This window comes from Muntiacus reevesi, chromosome 3 (assembly GCF_963930625.1).
Source record: "Muntiacus reevesi chromosome 3, mMunRee1.1, whole genome shotgun sequence".
NCBI classification, from domain to species: Eukaryota; Metazoa; Chordata; class Mammalia; order Artiodactyla; family Cervidae; genus Muntiacus; species Muntiacus reevesi.
In genome coordinates this window covers 144,754,880-144,767,346 of record NC_089251.1, presented here as the reverse complement: position 1 = coordinate 144,767,346, position 12,467 = coordinate 144,754,880, and the positions used below count along the sequence as shown (strand labels likewise).

At 37.2% G+C, this 12,467-nt stretch overlaps 1 protein-coding gene across 2 annotated transcripts in view; it reads left to right on the top strand.

The window, feature by feature from the left end:
* Positions 1-12,467, top strand: part of FAM117B (family with sequence similarity 117 member B) — a 69,794-nt gene that overhangs the window by 35,988 nt on the left and 21,339 nt on the right. For both annotated transcript variants that reach the window (XM_065930800.1, XM_065930799.1), the window contains exons 3-4: positions 2,762-2,854; positions 4,819-4,932. In XM_065930800.1, coding sequence (XP_065786872.1) covers positions 2,762-2,854; positions 4,819-4,932 — 207 coding nt within the window. The remainder of the gene's footprint in view (positions 1-2,761; positions 2,855-4,818; positions 4,933-12,467) is intronic.

Below are 12,467 nucleotides of genomic sequence, written 5' to 3'. Positions count from 1 at the left end.
TTAGTTTCTCTTAGTTCCTTTTAATTTAGAACAGTTCATTTTCATTCTCATGCTTTCTTTCAGTTTTAATAACATTGTTACTTTATGTTATTTTATGAATGACATATTTGTAAAGGAGATACTTTATCCTTTTTGAATTAGTAAGTAACTGTAGAATATGTCTCTGCACCAGTGAATATCCTGTTCCTTAGTAACTTTTCACCTAATGTTTTAGTGTCCATTGATAATCCTTGCCTAAAGGTGATTTTTTTTTTCCGTTAAACACAAGATAGCATATTCTATACATTCTTCTGCAATTTTGTTTTCACTTAAAGACATCGTTCTATCCATATAGAAAAATTTTCCCCTGGTGTTAGAAGTTTTTTACATCATATATGTAAAGAGGTATTATTTTGAATAGGCTATAAATTTTTCATATAGTACAGAATTTGAGAGGCATCTTCCCCTGAGGCAGCCACTGATGTCAGTTTCTTTTGTTACCATGTATTTTCTTTCAGAGATAGTTTATGTGTGTATATATTGTTTCTAGTAGTCCTGTTTATAAAGGTAGTTGCTGTACATACTGTACTGAGCCTTGACTTTTTCATTTAACAGTATCTCATGGAAACTGGGCTTTCCTGGCGGCTCAGAGGTTAAAGCGTCTGCCTGCAATGCGGGAGACCTGGGTTTGATCCTTGGGTCAGGAAGATCCCCTGGAGAAGGAAATGGCAACCCACTCTAGTATTCTTGCCTGGAGAATCCCATGGACAGAGGAGCCTGGTAGGCTACGGTCCACGGGGTCGCAAAGAATCGGACAGGACTGAGCAACTTCACTTTCACTTTCATGGAAATTATTTTGTATTAGTACATTTTAGATTTCCTTATTCATTTTTATAGCTGCATATTATTCTGTTGTAAAGATAAGCCATAATTTATTTGACAAATCCCCTGTTTGGTTATGGTGGTGATTACAGTGGCTAAGGTGGTTAAAGTCCTTGATGCTGGGAAGGATTGAGAGCAGGAGAGCGTCAGAGGATGAGATGGCTGGATGGCATCACTGCTGCAATGAACATGAACTTGGGCAAACTCCGGGAGGTGGCAAGGGACAGGGAGGCCTGGCGTACTGTATTCCATAGCGTTGCAAAGAATCGGACATGACTAGGTGACTGAACAACAATAGTCGCTAAATTTTGTTCAGCTCTTGCAACCCCATGGTTGCAAGACTGTAGCCTGCCAGGCTCCTCTGTTCATGGGATTTCCCAGTCAAGAATACTGGAGTGGGTGGCCTTTCCTTTCTTCAGAGGATCTTCCTAACCCAGGGATTGAATGTTTCCTGTATTGCAGCCAGAATCTTTACTGCTGAGCCACCAGGGAAGCCCAGTCCTCTATTAACATTTTTCTAATCTCTTGCTTGCACAAATGGTGCTGCAGGGAAAAATATATGTCATTTTGTGCATAGAGGCATAAATTTGTAGATCTGTGATGTAAAGTACCAAAAGGTTATTGTGTCAAACAGTATGTACATTTGTAACTTTGACAGCAGTTGCCATGTCACCTTCACTGAAGACTGTACCAACTTTACATTACACCAGCAATGGAGGAGAGTGTATATAATCAAATTACCTAGTCTTAATGACCTTAACTTGGCATTTCTCTTATTATGGGGTGAGGCTGAGCAGTTGTGCCTAGAACGACTTTTTTTCTCCCTGAAAAGTGTTTTTAAGTTCTGGATTTTGTGTAACCACTAAGAATTTAACATTTTTGAAGCAGTACTCTGCAGTTATTTAAACCAAGAAAAGACATAATTTAGAGATTAAGATTAAACTCTGGGATTTTAGGTTTATATCTTTGGCTTCACCACTTCCTAGCTGTGAGACCTCAGGCAGTTTACCTAACCTCATTGTCACACTACTTTATCTACAGACCTTGAAGAACTTTGTGTATGTATTAAATCAGATAGCACAGTGATGACCTTTCATTTACTTTCATAAAGCACAGTACCTAACACATAATAAGATCACAGGGATGTTAGCTAATATCAGTATGCATTTGTTCAGTAAATGGTTTGCTTATAATTATATAAAAATAGTAATTTTTATTAGTAATAGAAATGAAAGAAATAGGCTAAAGTATTGCAGTTAGGTAACTGGTGCTGAAGAATTATGGGTAATTTGTGTTATTTTAAGTATTTTGTAATACCTAATTTTTCTGTAATAAGCATGTATTTTGTAATAGAAAAATATGGTACACTTTTTTTTAGAAAGGAAAAATGTTTTCAGATTTATTGAGATATAACTGACATATGGCACTGTAAAGTTTAAGCCAATAATGATGTGACATACGTGTAGCAAAGTGATCACCATAAGCTTAGTTAACATCCATTACTTCATAGTTACCAAAAACATCATTTTTCCTTGTGATGAGATCTTCTAGGATCTACTCTTTTAGCAACTGTCTAATACACCATACAGCAAGTGTTAACTATAGCCATTGTGTTGTATCCTCAGTACTTATTTATCTTGTAACTGGAAGTTTATACATTTTGACCACTTTCATCCAATTCCCCCTCTGCTGACCACAAATCTGATCTCTTTCTCTGGGCTTTTTTCTTTTTTTTAGATTCCATGTGTGAGATCATACAGTAATTTTTTATCTTTGTCTGACTTATTTCATTTAGCATGATGCCCTCAAGGTCAATCCATGTTGTTGCAAATATGGCATTCACTATTGTTAAATGATTAACTATTTTGTTAAAACCTCTTTCTTCTGTTTCCCATTATAGACAGAGAGTGCATGGGCTGAAGAATACTCTGAAAAGAAGAAAGGGTCTCACAAACGTTCAGCATCGTGGGGCAGCACAGATCAGCTTAAGGAGGTCAGAAAAATGGTTCCAAGGAAGTGGGTGTGAAAATTTGATCCCTTGGTTGACTAGTTCCCAGAAGCTGTGAGCTGCAAAGATTTGTCAGTTCCATTGTTTTTTAATTTCTTTCTTTTTTGTTTTGGTGGCGGTTTTGCTTACTTGAGAAATAACACCAGAAAAATAGAAAGATTTGAATAGGGAAATATAAACGTAACTTACCTGATTATGGGTGTTTATTTTTTAATGAGAATCCATAGCTGTTAATATAATTAAATATCAAATGTATGAAATTGTAGTCATACAACAAATTCACTCTTATTATTTCTGTATACAATGGTAAGTATTTTTGATATTTAGTAACCCAGTGTAACCAAGTTGATTATGGTCCTATGTTATGATTACCATTTTTTGTGCCTATAATTAGCACATTTGTGTTTTAAATATAATGTAGCCATAAAACAGAAAAACTCCATCAAGAAATAATATTATTAATAATTAATAATCACATATTAATCAAAATATATTTATTTTTTATTTTTGAATATCATCTTGTGGTTTTTATTTATTTATTTATTTTTTATTTTTTCATTTATTTTTATTAGTTGGAAGCTAATTACTTTACAATATTGTAGTGGTTTTTGCCATACATTAACATGAATCAGCCATGGATTTACATGTGTTCCCCATCCTGATCCCCCCTCCCACCTCCCTCCCCATCCCATCCCTCTGGGTCTTCCCAGTGCACCAGCCCTGAGCACCCGTCTCATGCATCCAACCTGGGCTGGTGATCTGTTTCACCCTTGATAGTATACTTGTTTCAATGCTATTCTCTCAGGACATCCCACCCTCGCCTTCTCCCACAGAGTCCAAAAGTCTGTTCTGTACATATGTGTCTCTTTTTCTGTTTTGCATATAGGGTTATCGTTACCATCTTTTTAAATTCCATATATATGCGTTAGTATACTGTATTGGTGTTTATCTTTCTGGCTTACTTCACTCTGTATAATGGGCTCCAGTTTCATCCATCTCATTAGAACTGATTCAAATGAATTCTTTTTAATGGCTGAGTAATATTCCATTGTGTATATGTACCATGGCTTCCTTATCCATTCGTCTGCTGATGTGCTGCAATGAACATTGGGGTGCACGTGTCTCTTTCAGATCTGGTTTCCTCAGTGTGTATGCCCAGGAGTGGGATTGCTGGGTCATATGGCAGCTCTATTTCCAGTTTTTTAAGGAATCTCCACACTGTTCTCCATAGTGGCTGTACTAATTTGCATTCCCACCAACAGTGTAAGAAGGTTCCCTTTTCTCCACACCCTCTCCAGCATTTATTGCTTGTAGACTTTTGGATAGCAGCCATCCTGACTGACGTGTAATGGTACCTCGTTGTGGTTTTGATTTGCATTTCTCTGATAATGAGTGATGTTGGACATCTTTTCATGTGTTAGCCATCTGTATGTCTTCTTTGGAGAAATGTCTGTTTAGTTCTTTGACTCATTTTTTGATTGGGTCATTTATTTTTCTGAAAATGCATTTCATGGCTTGAATTGATTTTTAAATAATACTGTTTACTTTTTTGGAGCTGTTGAAGGTAAGGTATTTGATAAAGAAATCTAATTATAAATAAAATGTGACTCACTATAAGGAAAATCAGAATATTATCATTGTTTTTGAATTGTTTGTGAAAGCTATAAGGTATAATTGCTAAAAGCTTCATTTGTTTAATACTTGGGAAGCTTAAAGGTGCAGAACAGTGTTGGAACATAATTTTTTCTTTGAAAGAAAGATATATGTTTATACATATATAGATATGTGTATATATACATATAAATTTTTTAAAGTAAATCAGATTTTTGTGGTATGGCTTAAAAACTCAAAAGACATGATAGGGTTGAGTTTTATTGGTTATTATTAAGCAAGAATATGTTTTATGTGATGTGGAAGACACTCTGACGCACTTATTTTCCCCTTTTCAGATTGCAAAATTACGCCAGCAGTTGCAGAGAAGTAAACACAGCAGTCGGCATCATCGAGATAAAGAAAGACAGTCTCCATTCCATGGCAACCATGCAGCTATTAACCAGAGTCAGGTAGGAGCACAAGATGCCACGAAATCCAGACAAGGGATATGTTGTTCTCCTGGTGTTACCTTATTGCATAGGTAAATGTTTATGATAAAGATGTTCAAAAGCATGTTTGAAACAGTTATTAAATACTGAATCACAGCCTTCATTAAAAAAAAACCACCACAATACTAAGTTGACAAAAATGATATTTTGCTTTAATAATACGACTTCTAGGAGATACAGCTAGTTACATATTTTGACTTTTGTCTTTGTCGGTTTGGTGTATTGGAGGCAGAATAATACAGATGAGCACTGGCTGTGGAGCAGAGCCTGGATAGGTAACCTGTTCAAAGTCCCAGTTTCCTCACGTGACAGCAGATGATGATAATGATATCTGGCGCATGAAGTCTTTTAGTAGAAAAGGTCTTTAACTGCTTTGATTTTTTTTTTTTTTGCTTTGATTTTTAATTGAACACTATGAACTGCTCTTGATGGCTCACCCAGGGAGCATTTCTCTTCATACTGAATTGAAATTGGATGGCATCCTTTGGCAAAGAGAGAGCAAGAAAAAGTTTTCGTGCTCCTTTTTTAGGTTGATAGCTTCTGATGATTGTCCAGTATATGTGGATTGTTTTCAAGAGAAAGTATGGGTGAAGGTATATATTTTTTTTGAAGCTAACTAATTATGTCTTAAAATATTGATAGATGGGTCAAACTTGATTTCACACATTTATAGTTTGATTGCAGTTTGGCTTCCAGTAACTTTTTTCCTATATAAGGCATTTTAATTATAAAATATGAATATACATTGACGCATTTAAAAGCCTAAACAAACTGCGTTTATATTTGGAGAAATGGAAAATGCAAAATTGACCAAGTAAGAAGTGAAAAATTTGAATAGACTATTGGAATACTAAATATTCCACTCACTCACAAAAGGCCACAGACCCACCTGGTTTTTACAGGTCAGTTTGCCAACCTTCTACTCCCTCTAATTCATCCATAAATAATTTAGATGTATTTCTAAGAGATAAATCCAGTTCTTATTTCCTATCCATGTTTTTACTCCAAGTAGAGTAGAAGTTAAGATTGAGTTTTATTGAATTTTAATTGATGAATTTTAGCAGTTTATAACTTTCTGAAGTGATTTTTTTAAAAGTTGTATTTAAATTATCAATTACAGTGGTAAAATTATCCAAAAATTTTTTTCCCCTGCAAGTTGAGTTTGCTTAATAAAGACTATTGAAGTTCGCATGAACTTCATTTTTGTCTAAATGAAGGTGCCTCTTTGTGGAGAAGGTGAGGACAAGAAAATATAGTAACTGGAAAATAAATTCACGTGGCTTGACTTTTGTTCACTTGACACACCAATCATCTTGACTACTTGACTTGCTTTACTGGGTGTTAAAGCCAGTCAGAGATCAGGCACATGTGTCTTATGATAGCTGTGGCAATAGTATTCAGAGTTAATTGAAACTTTAAGACTGTGAACATGAAAATATTATTCAAGTCATGATTGTGGCTTTGTTTAGTGGATTCTCTCTCTAGAGGAGAAAGTACCACTTTGAGATATGTGCGCTTTGAGGCCGTTCCTCCATCTGTGCAACATTTATCAAATATCTGCCATATGACTAGTATTGTAGTACTCATTAGGGGATGTAGTGATAAATGAACTATTGGGACTTTCCCCCCACCAAATCTCAGATAATAGGTAAACAGTTAATTTTTGTACAGTATAATGAGTATGTTCATCAGGAAGTGTTCAGAGTATTGTAGAAGGGGCATTTATCCTTGAATTGACAATGAGCTGTATAGAAAGGCTTCTAGAGAAAGTGGTATCTAAGTGATCCATGAAGGATAGGTAGAATTTAGCTAGTTTTGGGCTTACCTTGTGGCTCAGCTGGTAAAGAATCTGCCCACAATGTGGGAGACCTGGGTTCGATCCCTGGGTTGGGAAGATCCCCTGGAGAAGGGAAAGGCTACCCACTCCAGTATTCTGGCCTGGAGAATTCCATGGACTGTATAGTCCATAGGATCACAAAGAGTCAGACAGGACTAGAGATTTTCACTTTCACTTTCTGGATGCAGAAGAAATCATGGCTCTAGGGAGGAGTGGTAGTAAGAGATTAGGTTAGCCAGAGCTGAGAGTCTTCATGTCTCAGTTGTTTAAGAATTTTGGACTTTGTCTTTGAAGCACCGGAGAGCTATTTTCTACAATGCAAGGGGTTGACAAATGATCAGATATGCATTTTGACATGATCATGATGAGTTCAGAGTAGAGAATGAATTTGGTACAGGACGAGATTGGGGCAGGAAAATCTATGAATAGATTTATAATCCATGTAAGAAATGATGGTGACCTAAAGTAAGGTAGAAGCTGTGGAACTATAGAGAATGGACAAACCTGAGTGATATTTAGAAAGCAATAATTAATAGTTGAACTCTAGTAAGTCCTTCAATATGGGAACACTGTATTCAGCTTTTGTGTATTTAAGCATTTAATCCTCATCTTTGAGGTGGAGGTTGCTACTACTCCAATTTACAGGCAAAGAATTAAGGCTCAGAGAGCTCATGTATCTTGTTCAAGGTCACATGAGACAGAGCTGGGGTTCTAATTGAAGCATTTTGACTTCAGAATCTGAGTCTTTAAACTTTTTTAGCTTATGGTTGATGATATGGGAATGATGGACATACAGGAGTAAAAGGTAAGGCCAATTCTAGCCTTTAAACGTAATTTAAGAAATATATCCACCTACCTCATACCATGTACAAAAGTAACTCAAAATGGATCAAAGACCTCAATATAAGAGCTAAAACTAAAAACTCTTAGATGAAAATAGGCATAAATGTGATGTTGGATTAGGCAATGGTTTACTAGATATGACACCAAAAGCACAAGCAATAATAGAAAAAGTACATAAATTGGACTTTATGATAATTAAAAACTTTAGTGCTTCAAGGATAAGCTACAAACTAGGCAAAAATATATGCAAATCATATGAAACACTTGTATCTAAAATATATGAAGAACTCTTAAAACTCAATAATAAAAAGACAAGCAGTCCAATTTAAAAATGGACAAAGGATCTAAATAGTTCTCCAAGGAAGATGTGCAAATAGCCAATGGGTATGTGAAAAAGATATTTATCATTATTTGTCTGTCGGGAAATGAATACAAATTCCAGTGAGATACTACTTCATACCCACTAGAACAGCTAAAACTAAAATGACAAATAGCAAGTTTTAGAAAGAATGTGGAGAAATCGGAACCCTTATATATTGCCATTAGGAATGTAAAATCCTGTCAGCACTGTATCAGCCTATAGGAATGTGAAACAGCCTCGTAGTTCCTCAAAGGCTAAATAGACACAGAGTTACTGTATGACCAGTGCTGCTTCTCCAAACTATGTGCTAAAGGGAGTTGGAAACACATGTTCCTAAAAAAACTTGTACACAAATGTTCATAGCAGCATGGCTCACAGCAGCCAGGATTTGGAAACAACCCAATTGTCCTTCAACCAGTGATGGATAAATAAAATGCAGTATAGATCCATACAATGGAATACTCACTTCAGTTCAGTTCAGTCGCTCAGTCGTGTCTGACTCTTTGTGACCCCATGAACTGCAGCACGCCAGGCCTCCCTGTCCATCACCAACTCCCGGAGTCTATCCAGACCCATGTCCATTGAGTCGGTGATGCCATCCAACCACATCATCCTCTGTCGTCCCCTTCTCCTCCTGCCCTCAATTTTTCCCAGCATCTGAGTCTTTTCACATGAGTCAGCTCTTCGCATCAGGTGGCCAAAGTATTGGAATTTCTGCTTCAATGTCAGTCCTTCCAAAGAACACCCAGGACTGATCTCCCTTAGGATGGACAGGTTGGATCTACTTGCAGTCCAAGGGACTCTCAAGAGTCTTCAACACCACAGTTCAAAAGCATCAATTCTTCAGCACTCAGCTTTCTTTATAGTACAACTCTCACATCCATACATGACCACTGGAAAAACCATAGCCTTGACTAGACTGACCTTTGTTGGCAAAGTAATGTCTCTGCTTTTTAATATGCTGTCGAGGTTGGTCATAACTTTTCTTCCAAGGAGTAAGCGTCTTTTAATTTCATGGCTGTAATCACCATCTGCAGTGATTTTGGAGCCCCCCAAAATAAAGTCTTTCACTGTTTTCACTGTTTCCCCATCTATTTGCCATGAAGTGATGGGACCAGATGCCATGATCTTAGTTTTCTGAATGTTGAGCTTTACGCCAACGTTTTCACTCTCCTCTTTCACTTTCATCAAGAGGCTCTTTAGTTCTTCTTCCCTTTCTGCCATAAGGGTGGTGTCATCTGCATATCTGAGGTTATTGATATTTCTCCCGGCAATCTTGATTCCAGCTTGTGCTTCCTCCAGCCCAGCATTTCTCATGATGTACTCTGCATATAAGTTAAATAAGCAGGGTGATAATATACAGCCTTGACCTACTCCTTTTCGTATTTGGAACCAGTCTGTTGTTCCATGTCCAGTTCTAACTGTTGCTTCCTGACCTGCATGCAGGTTTCTCAAGAGGCAGGTCAGGTGGTCTGGTATTCCCATCTTCCTTCAGAATTTTCCACAGTTTGTTGTGATCCATACAGTCAAAGGCTTTGGCATAGTCAATAAGGCAGAAATAGATGCTTTTCTGTAACTCTCCTGCTTTTTCGATGATCCAGCGGATGTTGGCAATTTGATCTCTGGTTCCTCTGCCTTTTCTAAAACCAGCTTGAACATCTGGAAGTTCACGGTTCACGTATTGCTGAAGCCTGGCTTGGAGAATTTTGAGCATTACTTTACTAGCATGTGAGATGAGTGCAATTGTGCAGTAGTTTGGGCATTTTTTGGCATTGTCTTTCTTTGGGGTTGGAATGAAAACGGACCTTTTCCAGTCCTGTGGCCACTGCTGAGTTTTCCAAATTTGCTGGCATATTGAGTGCAGCACTTTCACAGCATCATCTTTCAGAATTTGAAATAGCTCAACTGGAATTTCATCACCTCTACTAGCTTTGTTTGTAGTGATGCTTTCTAAGGCCTTCACATTCCAGGATGTCTGGCTCTAGGTGAGTGTGAGTGATGACACCATCGTGATTATCTGGGTCGTGAAGATCTTTTTCTATAATCCTTTGTGTATTCTTGCCAACTCTTCTTAATATCTTTTGCTTCTGTTAGGTCCCTACCATTTCTGTCCTTTATTGAGCCCATATTACTTGGTCACAAAAAAGGAATGGAGTACTGATACATACTACCATATGGGTGAGCCTTGGAAACGTTATGCTAAGTGAAAGAAGCCAGACACAAAGGAACACATGATTTCCCTTATATGAAATGTCCAGAAGAAGCAAACCCATAGAGAGATTGTAGACTGGTGAGTGCCTAAAGCTGAGAAAGTTGAGGGAAGATGGAGAATGACTGCGAATGTGTGAGGGACGTTTTTTTTTGGTTTGATTCTAAGATTAATTGTGATAATAGTGGTGCAGTTCTATTCAATTACTGTTCAAAAGCAGAAGTTGTACACTTGAAATGAGTTGTATGATACTGTGAATTATTTTCCAATAAAGTTCCACTAAAAAATATGTACTAACCAACATAAAAATGAATAGATAACATGCAAATATAATTGTCTGGAAATAATAGATTAGATGCTAGCAGAGAACTCAAAAGTAACCCAGGAGGTCTTATAACTGTAGAAGATGAGCACAGGTGGTCTGAGCTCAGATTGTTTAGCCTAAGATCTGAGTCATGCTGCTTGCTAGCTTTTTTAAGCTCATTGGGTTCCCTGCATTATATTACCTGTTTGTTGTGTTGTTCTAACACATGATTAAATGGTGCGTGTGTGTGTGAGTGAGTCACTCAGTTGTATTCGACTCTTTGTGTTCCCATGAACTATAGCTCTTCCAGGCTTCTCTGTCCATGGAATTCTCCAGGCAAGAATACTGGAGCGGTTAGCCATTCCTTTCTCCAAGGAATCTTCCCAACCCAGGGATTGAACCTGAGTCTCCTGCATTGCAGTCAGATTCTTTACCATCTGAACCACCAGGGAAGACCAATAAATGGTGTTCAGTTCAGTCCAGTTGCTCAGTCGTCTCCGACTCTTTGTGATCCCATGGGCTGCAGCATGCCAGCCCTCCCTGTCCATCACCAGCTCCCAGAGTCTGCTCAGACTCATGTCCATCGAGTTGGTGTTGCCATCCAGCCATCTCACCCTCTGTTGGCCCCTTCTCCTCTTGCCTTCAGTCTTTCTCAGCATCAGGGTCTTTTACAGTGAGTCAGTTCTTCACATCAGGTGGCCAAACTATTGGAGCTTCAACTTCAGCATCAGTCCTTCCAGTGAATATTCAGGACTAGTTTCCTTTATGATTGATTGGTTTGATCTTGCAGTCCAAGGGACTCTCAAAAGAGTCTTCCCCAACACCACAGTTCAAAAGCATCAATTCTTTGGTGCTCAGCTTTCTTTATGGTATAGAGTATTATGAAACAGTTAATGTAATTCTTGGCACAGAATAACTGCTCAGTAAATCTTAGGTTGCTTCCAGTTGGATTTTTCTTTAGGCGTCTCTGCCAATTCATATTGAACTTATTTTCTAAAACTTTAATTATCATGAAAATATTTACATGCTTATTACAAAAAACTTGAGAAACTAAAAAAGTCAAATAGAAAAATTGTATCTCTATGCTGTACATTTTAAACTTTTATATAATGTGGTATGTCAATTTCCTCAATAAAACTGGAAGAAAAACTAAAACTGAGAAATATTAGACCTCAGTCAAGCTGTTATTTTTTAAAAAAAATCAGATAGGAAAAAGACCATCCAGAGTTTCACTCTCTAAAGACAGCTATTCCTTAAATGCTTTCTTCTTTTTCCTTTTTCATTCCTTGCGGAGATCATATCATATATTAGACTAAGTATTTTTTTAAATGTATTTAATGTAGAAAAATGTTTGCTATTACAGAGGGCTTCAGAAACATTTTTAATGTTCCGGATTCTGTAGGGCAGTTCTCTAATTTTGGCCATTTAGTTGGGTCCAGTTACTGTGTGCTTAAAGCTTTTTTCTGTTATACTTTTCTAGGGGTAGGAAAATAACTTTCCATTATTTGGTTAATAAGTTTAAATATCTGGAGGCTCTTTGACTTTCCTCTTCATAGGCTTTCCAAGTTATTAGAGGTTTTTTGTTTATTTGGAGTTCATGATATGTAGATTATTATTTTTGAAGGGGGGGTTCCAGGTTTTATCTTTCCCCCTTTACACACACACAAAAAAAACCCAGAAGAAATAATATAGGATTAAAACTGCAAAAGTGGTTAATTGGTGGAACAGATGCATAAAAAGCCAGATAGGAAGACAAGCTTATTTATAATGATGGACTCGGTGCTCTGTGACTACCTAGGAGTATGGGAGGTGGGAGGAGAAGGGCAGGTTCAAGAGGGAGGTGACATTTGCATGCCTGTGACTGATTCATGTTGATGTATGGCAGAAACCAGCACAATGTTGTAAAATTAAAAATAAAAAAGGAGACATATGTAAATGACAG